Here is a 21,440-nt window from a genome sequence, read left to right as displayed (position 1 = left end):
AGCTCATGTTGCAGCTTAGCAAATGTCCAGAACAGGAACACCCAGAGACAGTGCAGTAAAAGCAGCCTAAGCACTGAAGAAATGGACTTGGATTCCTTCAGGTACTCCTATTTGGCAAGGGCATAGCATATACTGAGTCACAGAATAATCTAGAGGTTAACTGTCAACGTCTGAATTGCTTTGCCCTTCTGAGAGCCAGCATAGCCCAAGAACAGTTGCCCATTATCCCAAAAGGCATGGATCCTGTCAATATAAAAAATGACAGTCCTTCAAGGATCCATATAGTGAAGGGAGATGAAGAGGTCGACAGAACATCAGCGAGGTGATGAAGCAGCAAACGTGAAAAGGAATAACACAATTAGGGTGAAAGCCTCAGTCTGCCGGACCAGCTTGTCCAGGTAAAATTAAGACAAAAGGAGAGTGGACAGACCAGTTCTGTAGATCACCAACACATCGAGCTGAGAACATTCAGAAAAACATTTTTCAGGCTAAGGAGCCTCAAGAAGAAATTGAGAAGAAATTGTGCATGGGCCCAAAAGATGAACGTATCAGAAAAGAAGATTACTCACCATTTGATTCATTAACCAAGCATTACTTGAAAAGTGGTGGGTCTGAGGAAGTATCCAAATCAGGAAGTCCTGACACAGAGATGCGGCAAATTGGGTATCTCTTCGGTGTCAAGACAATATTGCTTGGTGAAGCTGTGAACCGAAGCTCATGTTGCAGCTTAGCAAATGTCCAGAACAGGAACACCCAGAGACAGTGCAGTAAAAGCAGCCTAAGCACTGAAGAAATGGACTTGGATTCCTTCAGGTACTCCTATTTGGCAAGGGCATAGCATATACTGAGTCACAGAATAATCTAGAGGTTAACTGTCAACGTCTGAATTGCTTTGCCCTTCTGAGAGCCAGCATAGCCCAAGAACAGTTGCCCATTATCCCAAAAGGCATGGATCCTGTCAATATAAAAAATGACAGTCCTTCAAGGATCCATATAGTGAAGGGAGATGAAGAGGTCGACAGAACATCAGCGAGGTGATGAAGCAGCAAACGTGAAAAGGAATAACACAATTAGGGTGAAAGCCTCAGTATGCCGGACCAGCTTGTCCAGGTAAAATTAAGACAAAAGGAGAGTGGACAGACCAGTTCTGTAGATCACCAACACATCGAGCTGAGAACATTCAGAAAAACATTTTTCAGGCTAAGGAGCCTCAAGAAGAAATTGAGAAGAAATTGTGCATGGGCCCAAAAGATGAACGTATCAGAAAAGAAGATTACTCACCATTTGATTCATTAACCAAGCATTACTTGAAAAGTGGTGGGTCTGAGGAAGTATCCAAATCAGGAAGTCCTGACACAGAGATGCGGCAAATTGGGTATCTCTTCGGTGTCAAGACAATATTGCTTGGTGAAGCTGTGAACCGAAGCTCATGTTGCAGCTTAGCAAATGTCCAGAACAGGAACACCCAGAGACAGTGCAGTAAAAGCAGCCTAAGCACTGAAGAAATGGACTTGGATTCCTTCAGGTACTCCTATTTGGCAAGGGCATAGCATATACTGAGTCACAGAATAATCTAGAGGTTAACTGTCAACGTCTGAATTGCTTTGCCCTTCTGAGAGCCAGCATAGCCCAAGAACAGTTGCCCATTATCCCAAAAGGCATGGATCCTGTCAATATAAAAAATGACAGTCCTTCAAGGATCCATATAGTGAAGGGAGATGAAGAGGTCGACAGAACATCAGTGAGGTGATGAAGCAGCAAACGTGAAAAGGAATAACAATTAGGGTGAAAGCCTCAGTCTGCCGGACCAGCTTGTCCAGGTAAAATTAAGACAAAAGGAGAGTGGACAGACCAGTTCTGTAGATCACCAACACATCGAGCTGAGAACATTCAGAAAAACATTTTTCAGGCTAAGGAGCCTCAAGAAGAAATTGAGAAGAAATTGTGCATGGGCCCAAAAGATGAACGTATCAGAAAAGTCAACAGCAGATCAAAGTGCCTTTGTGTCATAGCAAACACATACGACAACTGTAAGCTTGAAAAGGATTGCTGTCCTGGCAAAGAAAGCAAACTCGAAAGGCCAGACAAATACCCCTTACCAATTCCCACAAAAATGCCTCGTCAGGCCAGGGGAAGCACAAAGTGCATCACGGGGGGGGGCTTCCCCCTTGGATGTTGGGATATTAGCCCTCTTTCTTTCTGTGGCCACAATTATGCAATCCACCACTGCATTGCCCTTGATGTAGACCAGGTCGTTTGAATAATGTTTACATTTCTTTTCTATCCTTGGTGTTACAGCCTTGCAAGATACTGGCTCTCTAAAAGCCTCCCTGCACTGATCTCGAATGCTTGGCAACATGGGTAGATATTGGTTATTGCTCTGGGATGGCAGGAGTGTCTTTAGGAGGAAACAGGCCTGTGTTTTCTCCTTCTCCAACTGAACTTATCTGCTGCACTCTTCTCTATCAAAAGGAACAAATGACGGACGGAATGCTGAACAAAGCAAATATTCTCCCCCAGTCACAAAGATCTGGGTTTAATCCATTGTTCTTTTGCTCACCGCGCCACCCCAGTTTGGACCTGGTCATATGCAAATCAGTTTTGACCCTGTGGCTAATGGGAACAGTCCAGCCCGAAGTGTCAAGCTCGGTTCTCCATGGACCGGAAACAAGCATCCTGGGACCGGTTTCGGGGCCTCACCAAAAAGAAAGATGATGGATTCAACCCAGATCTGTGACTGGGGTGAGTATCTGAAAAGTTTCAGCACTCCGACCCATCATCTCCTTGTGTTTGTTTTGTTCGCCCTAAGTTAGCAGGGTATGCCCAGACGTGGGTCCCTTGTTCACTTTGCCACTGGATTCAAGTTAGCCTGGCTGATGAGGGGTGTTACCCCGAAACCGATCCCGGGATAATTGTTTCCAGTTCAGGGAAGACCTAGCTTGGCAGTTTGGGCTGGACTGTTCCCATGAGGCACAGGGTCAAGACGGTTTTGCATTTAGCTGGGGCTGCACTAAGTTGGCGAAGTGAGCTACAGAACAATGATGGATTCAAACCAGATCTGTGACTAGGGGTGAGTGAAAAGTTTTAGCGCTCCGTCCATCGTCTCCTTGTGTTTTCATGCTTCACTATGGTATTAATTGTGATGTCGTCAGTAGGCGATGCTCTGAAGGGGTATGCCGGGGATCTCTTCTAACAAATCTGTTTCGAGGTCCTGCCAACTGATTGTCGCTGCTTTCGGCGTCCTGGAGGATCCCCTGGTCCTTCATGTCCTCCTCATAGAGGATCATCTTCTCCTCTACTGTAGGTTGGGAGTAGTCGGTGGTTCAAGCTCACCTTGGTCTTGTTCCTCCCTGCTCCTTTCCCTCCAGTAGCCTCGAGGGGATTTTGAATTCCTTCATGAATGCCTTGAAATAGTTCTTCTTTTAAAGTATCTACGCTATTTCAGCCTTCGCTTCTTTCTCTCGATTTCAAGGGCTCACTCCTCGGTGTTGAGAGGATTTGCCACCCTTTTCTTCTTCGATTTCGGCAGCTGCGAATCTTCTTTTGCCCTCTCCTTCTCTCAATCTCTCTTTGACATCGAAGGTTGTTACTGCATTTAAAAAGAGTGCCACATCTCATCTCTATTATTAGTATAGACTCAGCATGGATTTCAAGTGTTCCTAGATACTGCAAGCAGAAGGTAATATTCCACATTCAAGACCATCAATGAAGACCTTCTGATGCAGAACCTGTAACTACCTGTCCCAGCAGATAAAGTAGATTTGGAATCTGCAGTGTATGCTTCCTAAGGGAAGGTTGTTCTGGAGGACTAGCAGGGACATTCAGTGACACTACTGAAGGTAGCTAAGCAGACTCCCGAGGATACTGCGGCATAGATTTGCAAATTTTGCGGCATAAAAACTTAAATTTAGCGGCACAAAAATTAACATTTTGCTGTATTATTGCGGCACTGTTTTTTTTACTTCAGCCTTAAATCAATGGAACCTGTTTTAGCAGAATATTCCACTTTGAAATAGGCATGTTTAAAGTTTCTGCAACTCTATGGAACCACAGCTCCAATCCTAATCTCATAAGAGGGGGACAGATTTTTCCCTAGGATGTTCTAGCGCCCATGTATGCAGCCCTGTCAAGGAACCACTTTCACCACTCCCTTTCTGATTTAAGTCGCACAGCCCCGTTATCTTTCTGGTTCAGTCACACAGACCACTTCGCTCCCTGGTTCAGTCACACAGACCTCTTTGCTCCCTGGTTTCACTCACACAAACCCCTTCGCTCCCTGGTTTCAGTCACACCCCTTCGCTCGCTTCAGTCACACAGACCCCATCGCTCACTGGATGCAGTCACACAGTCCCATCTCATGTAGCTTGCACTGACTCCCGGTCCCCTCCCAAGCCTGGTCTGGGCTCTCTTCCTTAGCCTTGAAAGTTTTAGGGTATCTCTCATCCTCACCCCCTTCCTGATGTCAAGAGGCTGTGAGGGGATCAAGCATGCAGATTGAGCCCTTTTTACAAAACATTATGCTCTTAGGTGTAAAGAAGGACATAAATGGAAACCGGGTGCAATAGAGAAGCTAGTTCCGGTATGCAGGACACCACGCGTCTTAGAAAGTGGGGATGCACAGAACTGGCAATAAAATGCCAACAGCTATGTGGATACTCCCAGCGGATTACGGAATACCTCGGGTTTGAGAGACACATTAATTGATTGCTATCTTCATGCGCTTCCGCCTTCTATTATCCTGCAAATCTCAGGTCAGGATCAGCCTGTAGATTGACTGCCACCATTGTTTATTTAAGCTTAATGACAGAGGGATAATTCGTAAGTGTTGCACACCCCGGCCCTTCAGTAGCAATAGTGCGAGTTTCGACGGAATGCCAGAAACTCGCCTCCATTATATATTCAACCTGACTAGAAGAATTTTATTGAAAGATCATACGCTCGAACCAAAATGATGTGCGCAGAGTGCATAGCCTTTACAGAGTTTGCCAGAGAAGAACGTCTTTCGTTTTCTTGTCTTTCTGTCAGCAGGCAGCTATTAAGGCTGTACAGCGCCACGTAGTGACTTGTACGTATAAAGCCAATAAAAGGTCACAATTTTTGTGGCTGTCTGCTGGAGGCCTTTTTGGCGGCCAAAAACGTCGATTTTGCTGTCATCACGCTAATCAGCTCATTTCGCAATTTCTTTGCGCATCGCGAAATCCTTGAGGGTCTGGCTAAACTGCCCACCAGTAAGGTGTTCAATGTCTAGATGTTGAACCCACATCAATGGAAGGGTGTTAGCAGCAAAGAAACTCAACCAGACAGTGAGAGGTTCCAGTGAGCAAGCAAAGATTTGAACTTGTCACCCCTGAGATGTAAACAAGGCCTGCAGGCTGTCAAAATAGCAGCTCATTACCCTGGCATGGGGCCATCCTCTGGTTACCCACAAACCGATAGCCTGAAGTGGGAAGACGACTACGTCATTTCCTAAGGGAGTTGGAGAGTTACTTTCTGCAAAGAAACAGTAAACAAATAAACTGGAGGCCAGATGGATTAGTTACTTACCTGTAATCCTAGTTCTCTTCCAGGGGTATCCTCATCAAAGTCATAAGCATTAGAATATTCCCGCCCATGTGCGGGACCCCACTCACTGGAAGCATAGGAAGCTCCCAGGCTGCATTGCAAACACACAGTCTAACAAGACTGAAAAGCTAACCTGTAGCTGAATAGCAAAAAACTGACACTGTGCCTTTAAGGCACTCATGACCCCCTGTATCCCATCATGCCCCAGGGGTGGCAGTTAGGTCAGTTGTTCTTTTCGGAGACTGAAAAACAAACCCAATAACAAATAGGTTAACAATATCTCCTTATTAAAGAGTATCCTTTGCCCAGGGAGGCGGGAGGGTTGCTTATGACTTTGATGAGGATACCCCTGGAAGAGAACTAGGATTACAGGTAAGTAACTAATCCTTCTCTTCCAGGGGATCCTCATCAATAGTCATAAGCATTAGAATAGAACAGCGAGCCTCTCCTCATCCCTGAGGGCAAAGGAAAGATAAGACAGAAATCTCATCAATAAGCCTGAGTAGACAAAACAGACTACCCAAACAGATTCCTCAAGGAGGCTTGCCCTACTTGAGTGTCGGTCCTGGAATCAGAGTCGAGGCAGTAATGCCTCGTAAAGGTATGCACTGATTTCCAGGTCGCAGCCTTGCATATTTCTGACATGGGAACGTCATGCAAGAAAGCCACTGTAGCCGCCTTCCCTCTAGTGGAATGCGCTTTTGGAGACATCAACAAAGGTTTTCCTGCTAGTTGATAGGCCAACTTAATGCAAGAGACAATCCACCTGGAAATGGACCTCTTTGCTGCTGGAAAGCCAGTTCTCATTGCACCATAGTTCACAAACAGTTGGTCCGTTTTCCTAATCCCATTAGTCTTTTCCAAATAAAACTTAAGCACTCTTTTAAGATCTAAGGAGTGAAGTGACCGCTCGGCCGGGGTCGTAGGATTTGGAAAAAAGGAAGGGAGGGAAATAGACTGATTTATATGAAAATCAGAGATGACCTTAGGCAAGAAAGATGGGTGAGCCCTTAGTACTACCCTGTTATGGTGGAATACAGTATAAGGTTCCTTTGCACAGAGCGCTTGTATCTCACTGACTCTGCGTGCAGAGGTAATTGCCACCAAAAAAGCTGCCTTCCAAGAGAGATGTTGTAAGGAAGGCTTGTGGATGGGCTCGAAAGGGGAAAACATTAACCTTGATAGAACTAGGTTTAATTCCCACGGAGGAGAAGGATTTCGCACAGGGGGATACACTTTCTTCAATCCCTGGAGGAAATCCTTGACCACTGGAACCTGAAAGAAAGACACCTGGTCAGGTGACTTTCTATAAGCCACAATAGCTGACAAATGCACTCTAATGGAAGCGTACTTCAAACCAGCAGTTGCGAGGGAAAGGAGGTATGGTAAGATGACGTCCTCCTGCCCCTTAATCGGATCCAAATGATGATCCCTATACCACAAGTAAAACCTTTTCCACTTGAAGGCATAGGATGCTCTCGTGGACGGCCTCTTAGCCTCCTTCAAAATGCTCATGCATTCTGGAGGCAGGTTCAAATGCCCGTATTGCAGGACCTCAGGAGCCATGCTGTTAGGTTCAATGATGGGAGGTTGGGATGCATTATCCTCCCGTTCATTTTGCTCAACAGGTCCGGTCTGCAAGGGAGTCGTTTGTGTGGACACACAGACAGATGTAGAAGGTCCGGATACCACCACTGCCGAGGCCAGTCTGGAGCAACCAGGATCATCTCCATGTTCGTCCTGAGGAGCTTGGAAACCACTCTCGGAATCAGAGCCAGGGGAGGAAAAGCGTATGGGAACATCCCTGCCCAATCCAACAGAAGAGCGTTCCCCTGCGTCCCTGGTCTGTGGAACCTGGACGCGAAGACGTGGCACTTGGTGTTTTCGTCGTCTGCAAACAAGTCTATGGATGGACGTCCCCAGCAACGAAAAAGCTCTTCTACTACTTCGTCGTTTAGCACCCAGTCTGGCTGATCTTCGAAGTGCCTGCTGAGTGCGTCTGCTTTGACGTTCAACTCGCCCGGAAGATGCACCGCCACTACTGTGAGACCTCGAGCGAGGATCCAATGCCATATTGCCTGAGCCTCTCGAGACAGTGGGCGAGATTTTGTGCCTCCTTGTTTGTTCAGATAGAACATGGTTGTCTTATTGTCCGTCTGAACCAGAACTGAGTTGGATGTGATCGCTGGCAGGAAAGCTTTGAGAGCTAGGAATACCGCTCTGAGTTCCAGCATGTTGATGTGGTATGTCTGCTCCTGCGCAGACCACCGGCCTTGAATTTGAAGCGGACCCATGTGTGCTCCCCAGCCGTGCAGGGAGGCATCTGTCACTATAGATTGGGACGAAATGGGCCGATGAAACGGCACTCCCACCATCACATAGTGTCTCCGGGTCCACCATCTGATGGACTCTTTTGTCGCCTGGGAAAGATGGATTCGGTCCTCCCAACGTCCTGTTGCCTGGTCCCACTGATCCTCCAGAGCCTGTTGCAGAGGACGCATTCTCAGCCTGGCGTGTGGGATGAGAAAGATGCAGGACGCAATGGAACCCAGTAGAGACGCCACTTGTCGTGCTGTTGGAGGTCGAGAGACTAGCAGAATCCCGCATTTCAGGTTCATGGAAGAAAGTATCTCCTCCGAAGGAAACGCTTTTCCCACGCTGGTGTCCAGAACGGAGCTTAGGTAGTGGATGGATTGCGTAGGCCGCTGGACTGACTTCTCCAGGTTCACATGGAGGCCGAGCCTGTGAAGCTGTTGCAGGCACAGATGCAGATCTTGCGTTACCCGTACCGGAGATGGACCCTTTAGGAGCCAGTCGTCCAGATATGGGTAAACGAAGAGACCCTTCTTGTGAAGAAAAGCCGCCACCACTGCCATGCATTTGGTGAAGACTCGTGGTGCGGACTTGAGACCGAAGGGTAACACCTTGTACTGGTAGTGTTTGTGTCCCACAACAAACCTCAGGTACTTGCGATGTTGTTGCGTAATCGGGAAGTGAAAGTACGCATCTTGTAGATCCACCAAACACATCCAATCTCCGGCTTGTAGATGAGGACATATTTGGTGAAGCGCCAACATGCGGAACTTTTCCTTGACGATAACCTTGTTTAGGAGTCGTAGGTCGAGTATGGGTCTGAACTTGTCCTCCTGATCTTTTTTTGGGGACAAGGAAATATCTGGAGTAAACTCCTTTTCCTCTTAGAGCGAGAGGAACTTCTTCTATCGCTCTTTTTTGCAGCAGGATTTTTACCTCTCGTCGGAGCAAGCTTAGTTGGTGAGGGCAAGAGCTCTTTGGAGGGATGCTCTTTGGAAGAGCACGGAAACGTATCCTGTATCCATTGCGCAGTATATTCAGCACCCACTGATCTCTTGTGATGCTGACCCACTCTGCCAGGTGTTGTGAAGCACTTCCTCCCACTGGAGTGGGCAACGGCGTCAGAGGAAGCCACTGTTCAGGCCTTTCCTCCTCTCGTGGTGTTGGAGGACTGCTGGTGGCCTCCCCTGCCTCTGCTGGGCTTGCCACGAAACTGGGGTTTCCCCTAAGTTTTGTTCTGGGACCACTGAGGGGTTTGAACCCTCTGTTGAGCCCCTCTCCCCCTGTTGGATTTGAAGCGGCGCTTGAATTCCTTTTTCTTCTCCAAGCCCAATCACTTCACCGTGTCCAACTCAGTCTTCATTCGGGTCATCTCTTCGTCCGCGTGTTCACCGAAGAGAGCGGAACCCGAAAAGGGGAGATTTAGAATCCGATGCTGAGCATCCGGTTTTAGACCTGTAAGGCGCAACCAGGCCGATCATCTGGCATAAACTCCATGGGAATAGGAATGAGCCAAAAGCATCGCCCCATCCGCGGCCGTGCTTATCATCTGGTTTGCCACCAGACACCCCTCCGTAACAGTTTCCTCAAAGTCTTACTGGTCCTCTTTCGGTAGCTTGGCTTTGAATCTTTCTATCGAGGCCCATAAGGCTCTGTCATACCGACCCAGGAGCGCAGCTGCACTGGCGACCTTAAGAGTGGAAGCAGCAGAGTTGCAAACCTTCCGACCCCAGGAGTCTTGGGTTTTGCTGTCCTTATCTGGCGGGACTGAAGATGAACCAGCAACCACATGTGTCTTCCTCGCCGCTGCCACGATGACAGAGTCTGCTGGAGGGTCAGACTTTACAAACACCGGCTCAGAAGCCGCCGGTTTGTACTTCTTCTGAAGGCGTGCCGGTACTGCTCTGATTGCTGCTGGGGTTAGGAAAACCTCCTTGACAGGGTCCATAATCCCTGGAACCAAAGGCAGCAGAGGTCTGGAGATGGCCTTCTTGTGTAAGGTTTCAAAAATGACTGTCGTCGTTACTTGAGGGACAGACATTTCGATGTTCAGCTTAAGTGCACCTCTCTGCAGAACATCCAGATACGTGCCAATATCATCCACTGGGGAGGACCTGGACGTTGGACTGTCTGTCAAAGTCGGTGAGTAGTCCCTCTTGGACGATCTGGTAGACGAAGTGGAGGAGGTAGACGAGTACGTCTATGTCGATGGTGAGAACCACGTCTTCGCTCCCGCGACCTCCTTGAGCGCTCCTCTCGTCTAGGGGAGCGAGATCTGACCCGATCTCTTGTCCGATGTTCCCTTCTAGGGGATCGGGATGCCCTGGGGGATCTGGCTGGCGACCGCACGGGAGATCTGCCCCGGGGAGATCAAGACCTCTTCCGACCTTCCAGTCTAGGTTCCCTAGTAGGAGATCTAGATCTTCTCTGACCTTCCAGTCTAGGTTCCCTTGTAGGAGAACGGGATCTTCTTGGCGCTTTGGAGGGTAGCGTCACAGGGGATGTGCGCCTGGGAGGGCTACGCTTGTCCATCTCCTCCACCAGGTTTTGGAGAGGAGACCTGTGGTGTGGGCCGGCATACTCCTGCATACGCTTGGTAGGCCCCTCGTCCCTCCAATGGTCCAAGGACCTGTACCATCTAGGTGACAGCCTGATGCGCCCCGCTGAAGGATCTGGACGACGTTCAGGAGTCCTGTGTATAGGGCTTCTGGACCTTGAATGCTCAGTGAGGAGCCAGAGGACCGATAAGATGAATGGTGAGATGCAGATTCTGTCACCATGACCGTATCCGAGTGTCTCGACGTCGAGCGTTCCTTTCTCGCAGCCGAACGCCTTCGAGGAGTCGGAGGATCAAACAATCTCGACCTCGAATGTCCATGAGAGGTTCTGTAGTCTCTCGACGTCGAGCGGCGATGAGCAGCCGTCGACGGAGCTTTCTGCTTCAACGTCGAACGGCGGTGTCCGGTCGCCGACGGGGACCTCTGCCTCGACGCCGAACGACGATGTCCTGTCGTCGACGGAGGCTTCTCTCTCGACGTCGAACGGCCTCGTCCTGTTGTCGACGGAGCTTTCTGCCTCGACGTTGAACGGCGATGGCCAGCCGCCGACTGAGATCGCTGTCTCGACGTCGAATGCCTGTGCGACGACGGCGGAGGGGTATTGGGCACCCTCAACGCCGAGCGCTGCTGCCGCACCGACGGAGACCGCGTCCTCGACGCCGATCGACGAGCCACTGTCGACGGCGGAGGGGTCACACTTCGACGCCGGTCGTCGCCTGGTTGACGATGGCGAGGTGACGTCCCTCGACGCCGGTCGTCGCCTGGTTGACGACGGCGGAGGAGTAATGGATCTCGACGCCGACCGTCGGCCGGTTGACGGCGGCGGAGTAGCCTTCCTCAATGCCGATCGCCGCCCGGTTGACGACGGCGGAGGGGATTTCGACGACGGAGCTGGTGCTTTCGACGTCGTCGACGTACCTGGTCTTCTCGACGGCGAGCCCGCCGTCGACGGTAGTTTCGAAGAGGAAAATTCCACCTGTGGATCTTTTCTCAGCGCCGAGCTCGACGCTGAAGTTGAAGAGCGTGAAGACTTCTTCTTTGAAGAGGTATAAGTCTTCTTGGAGCCCTTCTTCACTGGAGATCTCCCACTCGAAGCTCTGTGAGCCAGGCCATAAATTCGAATTCTCTCCCTGTCCTTGAGAGTCCTTCCTGACAGGTTCTCACAATGAGGACAGGTGTCTGGATCATGATCCTCAGGCAGGCAAACGATACAGACGTCGTGGCTGTCTGATTTGGCCTTCTTGTTGCCACAAGAAGGACATTTATCAAAGAGTGAAGGCATTTTTAGAGGAAAATGCCCACTAAACTGCTGAAAACAAGCAGTATCTTACTTGACTAGATGTAAGACGTCGAAGTAAGAGCAAAAGTTGTAAAAAAGAAGCAATTTTTCTGTCAAAAACCAGAAAAATAGAGGAGCTGTGTAACCAGGGTCCTTCACTGAAGGAGCCGGAAAGAACAACTGACCTAACTGCCACCCCTGGGGCATGATGGGATACAGGGGGTCATGAGTGCCTTAAAGGCACAGTGTCAGTTTTTTGCTATTCAGCTACAGGTTAGCTTTTCAGTCTTGTTAGACTGTGTGTTTGCAATGCAGCCTGGGAGCTTCCTATGCTTCCAGTTAGTGGGGTCCCGCACATGGGCGGGAATATTCTAATGCTTATGACTATTGATGAGGATCCCCTGGAAGAGAATGAGAGCTTCCAGGGCCACTGTGGAAACATTCAGTGGGTTTGGTCAGTCTGGGATCCTGGATTCGATTCAAGGCGAGTCTTCTGTTATTCCCACAACTACATCTAAGGAAACCGAACACAGAGAATGGTAGAGTATGCACATAATTAACAAAATATGTTCATGAACCAGACTTTAGTGTCTGTGCTTCATTTTATTGTTAATTTTTGGTTCTCCTCCGCTCTTTGAACGCCCAGCCCTGAAGAGGTACTGGTCTCTGGCTAATGTTTAGAGTTAATGAATGACTGTAGTGTCATGCTATTAATATTCTATCACGATTGTCTCAATGCACTTTCTTCTAGCTATTCTTTCATTGTTTGAATGGTGGCTATCTATACAAATTCCTTAGTAGCTAATAGAAACAAACATACCTAAAAAAACTGCCTAAGGCCTAGAACCTTCCTGCAGAGCAAAATGGACATTTTAAAAGGCAATACAAGATTTCATGCATGAAGCAAAGCCTTAAAATCCCAAACCACTAGTAATGTGTAGGCTTTTTATCCTGAACAGAAATAATTCTATCCCTTTATCAAATGGAACATAACAGAAAAACAATTGGGTATAGATAAAACCTAAGTTAAGAACGAGTATGGAGATGAGCAAGTTAATCACAGTTTGCAATTTAGTAATTATCTGAATATTGGAATAGAATGTTCCATAGCTTAGGATTTAGCAATATCCCTCAACTACTTCCTCACTTGTTTCTGTTGAGAAGTATGAAAGGGTTGAACCACAGGCGTTTTCACTTTACCATGCAGGGGTGTTCTATAGAACACTGCTCTGGAGAGCATCTGAACTTAATAGTGTTCGTAACAAAGAAAGAACACACCACAAGAAAACTCCCTAACTCCAATTTCAAAGGAAAATGCTATTTGGATCCTCTAAAGTACACCTCTAGAAAAGCTGCATACAAGTCAAGTACTGTTACATTCTACTTTTAATCTCATGTGGGAAATCGAGCTAAAAGAGAATTGCTTTTGAATGACAGACGAGTGAAGGTCTGAAGATGGTCAAGTTCAAACCAAGAGAAGGTTCCATGGGCTGTGTTAGGAATGTAAGGGGAATGATTGCGACTGGCAGTTTACCATGGTAAAGGGGCCCATGTAGCTGTGGATGGAAGTACAAGAATGCCTCTGTGGTAGTGGGTGGAGCTGTAAAGGAAACTGTTTAGTGTTGGGTGGTCAATTCAAGAAACACCTGTTCATCGGAGACCTGCTTTCAGGAAAATACTTTAAAAAAAATAAAGCACAGCATTATGCTTAGTATGCAAAGACGGGGTTCACACATATGGGATTTCAGAGCACAGAACCCCTACTAGACCCTTCATTCATTTTTGTCTCATGGTGCTGCATGAGGTACTGCAACCCAGCTTACTTTGATAGTGCTCAGGTCCATAGGATGCTTAATGATCTCGCTGTAATCGTGAAGTCCAAGGGCCTCTACATCCACAGGTTTGTAGAAAGGCCAGGCATAGGCGGCATGCTTCTTGGTAAACATCTCCTTGATCATGCTGCTGCAGTATTTTAACTGCTCCGATGCCTTATTGCTCTTCTCCACTGCTGGCTGCTGAGAATCTGGCACATCCTTCTTTGTAGGTTTCACAGGCCGGATGGTTTCACGTCGAGGACCAGACTTTGTAGGTTTGGTGTCAGCAGGCAATGGAGAAGACTCATGCAAAGGGTCAATGGTTGTTGGCGTTGTGGTGTCTGCTTTCCTCTTCACACCTTTTTTTGGCTGCAGAGGGAAAATTGATTATTTTATCATTAACCAATATGCCAAGCTTCTAAACAAGGCACATACACATTCTGCTGAACTTCAAGTTCAGTGCTATAGGTAGGATACCACTAAGTGTGACAGAATGACAAGTCACTTACCTTTAATCGTAGTTCTCCATCATGGGATTCTTCATTGAAGTCATAAACACTGAATAGTCCTGCCCACGTGCGGGATCCCGGAGTGCCCTTAAAATAGATAATACCTTTTGTAAGAAAGGGCAGCCGTCAAAATAAACACATTTTTACAAGTCAATCTGTAGGATATATTAACCAATTTCGCATGCTTTTTTATAAAAGTCAAATAGAATTGAAAAACCACCCACTCGTATAAAACCAGTTGTATTAAAAGGCGAAGTATTAAGTATTAACCTGGTTTACAAGCAGGGGAGAGAGAGAGGTTTGTTTTGTCTGTTATTTCAAACGAGATTTTATCTAGTTTTAGAATGTATGTTTTAAAGACAAGTGTCTTAACATTAATAAAGTTATTGACTAAAACCAGTTGACTTTAATTTTACTTTCTTGAATCGTATTTTAACTCTAACACTTTTCGCATTTTTTCTGCTCATTGATATTCAAGAATGATGCTCACCAAGCTTTCCCCTTATCTCTTTTTAGGTCAATACTTTTTGGAGAGGATCTTTAGAGTGTGCTTCCTGGTTATAAGACCTTTGATGACACATTCATATGACTATACTTCTAACAACATTGAAGACGCCTATACATTTATTTAAGATTTGTCCTTGGGCCCTCTTTTCAAGCCACTGTAAAGTGTAGTAATTTTGCTCCTAGCTCCAGATACTCCAGAGACTGAAAATTCTAGAATGCAAGATTACAGATGTATTCAAAGTTTCCCCTAGAAAGTGGGGAATTACCAGTGAAATTGCAATTTCTACACCTATTACTGCAGATAATTACCTAATTCAAAACCAATCCCAGGGGACTTAATTCCAGCAGGGTTGACCTGGCAAGAATGTGTTTTCTAGAAATTCCGGTTTGGTAAATTACCATATTACTTCTAATACACATTAGGGAAGACATTCAGTTTCATAAACTTTATTCGACAATTAAGTCATAAAAGTATACATAAAATGCACAAATATTAGTTAAAAAAGCCATTAAAAAGTCGTACATTAAATATTTAAAAGGAATATTAAACTACAATAGACTATTGCCGAATTACATAAGATCAATTTCATCAGTATACATTTGGTCCAGAGGAGTATTGCACAAAAACTCACAAGAATTACCCCTAGTATACATAGGCGAAAGCAGCTTAATCTTCACATAGTTACCGCTATCTGTTTTGTGCGGATTACCCAAGCCCATCAGAAGAATTTAGCCACGGCAACAGCAATTCTAGCCGTCTGGTCTGTAGATAGGATTCTCAGAGCCACACCATGCCTGTGTATCCCAAGCAATTTACATATAGGCTTGATCCACATCGATCTGGGGGCAGTATACAGGGGACAGAAGAATAGAAAATGGCTTAATCACTCTTGTTCCTCCCTACACTTAGGGCATCTGTCGTTACCATTTTTGCCTGCCCATTTTACTGTGAAAGATCTTACTGGGAGTGCGCCTACCCTAAGCTGAAAATAGAGCTTGCGATCCTGTTGTTTCCCAATAATGTCCCAATATTGTTCCAGTTTTGGTTGGGCTTTGATATCCATGAAACGACCTGTTAAGTGCGAGGAGAGACCCTCTGTCCTCTCTTCTGTAATCACCATCTCCCAATACTTTTCTTTTAGTGATTTTTTAGAGGGGAATGCAGCGTTTTCCAGGTCCTCCCATAGATCCCTCATTCCCAGTTTAAAGAGTGTCGATCTAATGGCCTTCAGCCAATGTATTCGGGGAACCATTCATATTAATCAACCCTCTAAAAGGTCTATTTGTCCCGCACGTTTTATGGCTGGTCAGGACCATATACTTGGTTTTTGCCATGTTTATTTCTAAGCCCCTATCCAGACAAAAATTTTCAAAATGCTTCAGTGCTTGCTGGAGTCCGCTCGGAGTCTTTGAAATGATGAGTGTCGCCCGCGAACATGAGGATCGGGACCCGCTCACCAGACATCGCAGGGGCATCAGTCGGGACCAGGGAGAGGAAATCCGCAACCCCATTCACAAAGAGCGAGAACAAGGTTGGCGCCATAACGCAACCTTGCCTCACTCCCCGCTCCACCGGGAAGGGCTCCGTAACCTCTCCCTGGCGACCCCACTGAACCCGAGCGAAGGTACCCTCAAGTAGGTGGACAATCAAGCTTAGCAATTCGGGTGCCATCCCCAGCCCCGCTAGGACTTTCCATAATGTATTGCGAGGGACCAGGTCAAAAGCCGCTTTTAGGTCCACAAAAACGGCATACAAGGTACCCTTTTCCAGGACTACGGTACGCCAATATAACATGATAAACTGGAAAACCTGGTCTATGGTACTTGTTTTTGGGCGGAAACCAGCCTGGAGGTGGCTCAAAATATTATCATTATCCATCCAGGTCTGGATTCTGCACAAAACCAGCCGTCACATGATTTTTTGTAAGCAGTCAATTAGACTTATTGGCCTGTAATTGGCTGCAAGCGACTTGTCACCCTTTTTATACACTGGCACTATTTCTGCCCCTTTCCATGTGCTAGGGACTTCCATCCCTTGGGCTATGGCATTTGCCACATACAAGATATATAATCGCCAACGCCCTCCGTTATTAAGGAATAGATCTGCGGGGAGACAATCCATGCCAGTAGCACAACCCTCAGTGACTTTGTTCAATGCCCTATCCACTTCTCCCAGATAGAAGATAGGCTCCTTATACACAGTATGGACAAAAGCTCCTTCTCTAATACCAGTAACATTACTGGCATATTGGGGCTTGAAGTAGTCAACCCAAGAGTTTCGGTCAACATTATTATGAGGGCTCTCACGATGTCCTCCCCTGTCCCATTTAAAAATTTCCCAGAAAAGTTTGGGGTTCTTTGCAGAACACGCCACTATAAGATCCTGCCACAAGCCCTCTTCTGAATCCCTTTTGGCAGTGTGTTGCTTGAGCCTATAGTTCGCACGAGCCAATCTTATTGTACCCATGTCTTTGGACTTAAAGGCTAGACCCAGCTCTTTCCTAGCTTGGCGACAGGAGCCGTCATACCAGCTCTCTGGTTTTTTAGTTTGAATTCTTCTTTCACCTAAGCTAGGTTTACAAAAGTATGTTTTCAATTTACTGAAGAGCCTATTGTGTGCCTCTAAGAATAAAATAAGGGGAGATCCATTCAAGGTGGCTTCCTCCATAGTCTTTAGGGCCCCTTCCAGGTCTCCCTCAATATTACCAATAATTTCCTGATGCTCTGCAACTTGACACCATTTAAGATGGCGCTCATCATTTGCAAAGACTAAATCCGGGAGAGTATACCCCTCATGAGCATCAGCCACTATATGAATACCCAGGTTAAACATTGCAATCAGGGGATTGTGGTCACTTTCAATACGAGTCACTACCTCCATGTCAAGGAGGGTAGACCACATCTTGAGGGGGACAAGTAAATAATCAATGTTACTTACCCTAACACCATTGTCAAAAGTTGCCGTTCCGATTTTGTCTGACAATGTGCGCCCGTTGGCAGCCCTCAGCTTGTTTTCCATACATAGGCCCTTTAACAGAATAGCAGCCTCGGTCCATTTTCTTATGGGTTTAGTACCGAGCTGAGGAACTCCCCACCTAGCGTCCTCCTCCTCTGTTAAGTGTATATCATCCAAACCAAGGGGTTCGAAAGTGGTGTTAAAGTCACCGGCAATCAATGACATTATGTTATTGGGGGTAGCCTGTAGTAATGTATCCAGTTCTGCCACAACTTCAGACTTCTTACCACCTTGAAGCCCCCTGGCATAAACATTATAAATGTTGATTTCTAAATTGGCAGGGAAACTGAATCTAACACCAATAATGTCATTACTTACAATAGGGAGCAACTGGGTATAACATTTTAAGGACTGCTTGACCCATATCACTAGACCCCCCATAGGTCGCCCTTTAATTTTTTTTACAGCAGGGACAACAAAATTCAAATAACCCACTCTAAACATTGGTTCGACCGCCCAAACCTCTTGAAACAAACAAATGTCAAAGCGGTCAATGAAATCTGCCCAAGCCTGCGAGTTAAGTTTAGACCCCAATCCTGCCACATTCCATGAGGCCAACGATGTCTGACATAGTGGTCCGTCAGCTGTTGTGGCCAATTCACCCCATACAGGACATCCCCCTGTGCCATGATGTGTATTACACTGCCTGTCCAAGGACTGATCTACATCTGGTGCCTCAATAGAGATATCACAAGTGCTACTTTGGCCAGCCTCATCCAACCCTTCATTTTTGCTGCTCTGAGCGGACACATTCCCTTTTCCCAGTCTCCATCCCCTCTGTTCCATCCCCGCCCCTACTACCCGGGATGGACCTTTGTGGCTCATACTGTCAATCACAATCCCCTAACCCCGACAAAGCCTGGAATTTGTTAAACAACCTTATGTTCCCTAAGGGGCAGAAGTTTGGTACAGTTCCCTGAGAAAACATGTCCCTCTCAAAGGAAGCCGGAGTAGGGGGGCCATAGAAATAAGCCAAGGGTAGGGCTTGTATCCCAATGGACTGATCATTTTGAGGCCAGTTACAAATAAAGTTGACACATATCTGGTCTCTGAAATTAATATTGATACAGTCTCCTGCTACCGTCTTGTATCCCTTGCCTATCCAATTGACTCTACTAGCACCCATAATTTTAGCTCGCATATTAGCTGGCAATGGGCGGTACTTATTAAGCCAGAAGATACACTTATGCTTTAAGTCTAGGTATAATTCTCGTTTCCCACGAGCTAGTGGGGGGACCCCTACCAAGACTACCACAAAGGGGGCTGATTGAGGATGGAGTTCAATATAAGGTAGGGGAGGCTCACTGTGAGCTCTGGTTGAAGCAGGCAAATTTAGCTGTCTATCCTTCAACTTAGTTCCATCACCCTGATTTCTCTCTTTACTCAATGGCTTGCTCCTACCCCTATATGGTTAAGTACCGGGGGAGCATCTGTCCGAGACAAAGTAATTTGTGGCGACCCACTAACTTTGTGTAGATTTCCCACTCCTGTCAGAACAACGGGTTGTGTATTGGTAGTTTGCCCCTTGTCAGCAGCCAAGATTGGCCTTGCTGTCTGGCCTAACCCGGTACAACTATTAGAATTAGTTGGACCATTGTTTACTGGTGTTTTTGGCCTTGCAATATGAGCCCTGCGACTTGGTCCTGCCTGTTTCTGAACTGATGCCAATGAAAGTTCAAGGCACACCAATCTGTTTTCAATAGAGTCCAGCCGTTCATGCAATGGGTGACAATTTCTTAAAGGTGCCCTCCAGTCTTTTCCAGAAAGAAGGACCCAAATCCAAATAGGGATCCTCCCCCCTATTGTCCAAATGATTTCCCAGCCCACTTCTATCAGCCCTATCCAATAGTACGGGGCTGATTGGTGGCGTCGCTGCTGGGTCATCAGGAGGAACAATACTTTTGCAAGATCTTGCTTTTTTCCATCCAGCATTCGTTTGTGGCCCAGGGCGTTTCCGTTTTGCTTGTACCCTCCCCTTTGGCTGAACCACAATTGCTTTTACTTGGCCAGCAGATTTTAGCGGATGGGCCTCTAACCGTTTTGCTGCTGCGAGCTCCTTCTCTAGGAGAGTTATCACTTATGTTCATGATAGTTACTGGTTGGAGTGAAGAAGTAATTGTCACTCCCGATGGAGGAAGCGTACTCTGTGAGTCGAATTGTAAATGTGTCAGTGATCTGGCATCTGCCAGGGGGCCCAGGGAAGACCTTTTGTGGAAGGATGTATCCAAGGATAGACTTTTCTCGGTAAGTTCTATATCCTTGGCAAGTGCAGTTGATACCCTTATGAGAAAGTTATCTAGGGTTCCTAGTAATGATCCACCCGTTGATTTCCTGCTGCTAGGACCACCATCTGGTGAAGTAGCCATCCTTTCTATACCTTGTGTGATGCTCGGTTCGGTGACAGTTAGTAAATAATTAGTTAGTAAATAATTAGCTTCCAAATTCTTTCCAGTGCAACACTGACCTTATTAGTGCTGTGACAGGTGTCAGAGGGGTGGCCCGTCCCGTCCTTATCCGGTCTTGAACGGGCTTAAACGGGCGACGCGGAGGGAGCCGCAGTGTTTTAGCGCCTCCAGGCGCGGAAGTCGGCGTGGGAGGGCGGGGAGGAACCAGCACGAAATTGTGGGGCTTGTAGTCCCCCCTCTCTCTGCGGCCGCTTGTTGTAAATAGCGGGGGGGGACGACAAGCAACCAGGTCCTGGCTCGCTTCAAGTGTGATTCAGCAAGCACAGCAAAGGGCTCCCGCCCGACACAAAAAGGAAGAAACCGGCGAGTCAGCAACCCCATTCACTTTCTTTGCAAATCATTATTACAAAGTAAGTTGGCAAGAGGAACGTCATTTCTGTAGTGCATAGAAGATATTCTGGCTGTGATTTTTTAAATGTCATATTAACATGAAAAAGCTTATAAGAGCCTTATAGAACCAAGAATTCAGATAGATTTCTTTTCTCGCAAACTGAGTCTTACAGCTCTGTTCTGCCTTTCGGGGTGTTCGGTATTTGCCATAAACAACGCCACTTTCTTTATCCCTTCTATCCAACTCCAGCCTTCCAACACTAAGGGTATTACATACACTGGTGGCATACCTGTTACATATTAGGCTTCCATTGCAATACCCAATTGTTATCAAGCTCAAACATTTTTAACATGATTGAAATCAGGTTATTTTCAAAAGCATCATTTTCCATATTTATTAAACATAAAAGGCAAGCCATATGTTTTTTTCTAGGAAAACGCATCCTTTTTAGTGGATTAAAGGAAGTTGGTTTGGGTTGGACAAGAAACTTCTTTATGATGTTTGGCACAGGAGCTTGATCTCCTGCATACTTTCTTTCTCATGTTAATGTTCAATCATGGTCTCCAAAGTCCTCCTAGAAATCCTCTTTGCAGAACATATTCAACTCGCTCTTTCCAGCTGCTAGCTGTTTGACATTGTGGCTTTTTGAGATACAATGGCGTGTTGAAAAATTGTATGTTTAGGCGCATCAATGAATGTCTCAAGGTGGTGATACAAATATTGTCTGTAATCCTAGTTTTCCATCCTGGGACTCCTCGACGAAATCCAGCATCCACACTCTCTAGCAACAACAGATTGTCAACCGCAAACTACGTCAGGATCCTAAAGTTGCAAAACAAGTAAAGTAGGTGCCAGCAGAGGTCAGAATGGGTTTTCGGACAAATGCAATTCATTGAATGGCTTTATGGCGCTGTCCTACTCTGCCCTTCTGGAATTCTGAGTATCCCACCTAGATTTCCCCGGCGTGCTTATTAATCAAATAAATCCACTCGATGAGCTCCCTTAGATTTACATTTTTGTCAATATCAGAGCCAGCCTCAAATAGCAAAGAGACCATCAGAGTGCACCTTATTTTGAATAAGAAGC

At 46.5% G+C, this 21,440-nt stretch overlaps 1 protein-coding gene across 6 annotated transcripts in view; it reads right to left on the bottom strand.

Moving 5' to 3' along the window:
* The window catches only part of BRD4 (bromodomain containing 4), a 1,320,550-nt gene that overhangs the window by 666,302 nt on the left and 632,808 nt on the right, over positions 1 to 21,440 (bottom strand). For all 6 annotated transcript variants that reach the window (XM_086960824.1, XM_086960816.1, XM_086960841.1 and 3 more), the window contains 2 exons: positions 14,036 to 14,122; positions 13,536 to 13,895 (listed from right to left, as the gene is read on the bottom strand). In XM_086960824.1, coding sequence (XP_086816950.1) covers positions 13,536 to 13,895; positions 14,036 to 14,122 — 447 coding nt within the window. The remainder of the gene's footprint in view (positions 1 to 13,535; positions 13,896 to 14,035; positions 14,123 to 21,440) is intronic.

This window comes from Lissotriton vulgaris, chromosome 1_1 (assembly GCF_964263255.1).
Source record: "Lissotriton vulgaris chromosome 1_1, aLisVul1.2, whole genome shotgun sequence".
Taxonomy (NCBI): Eukaryota; Metazoa; Chordata; class Amphibia; order Caudata; family Salamandridae; genus Lissotriton; species Lissotriton vulgaris.
This window is presented reverse-complemented; position numbering and strand designations above follow the sequence as displayed.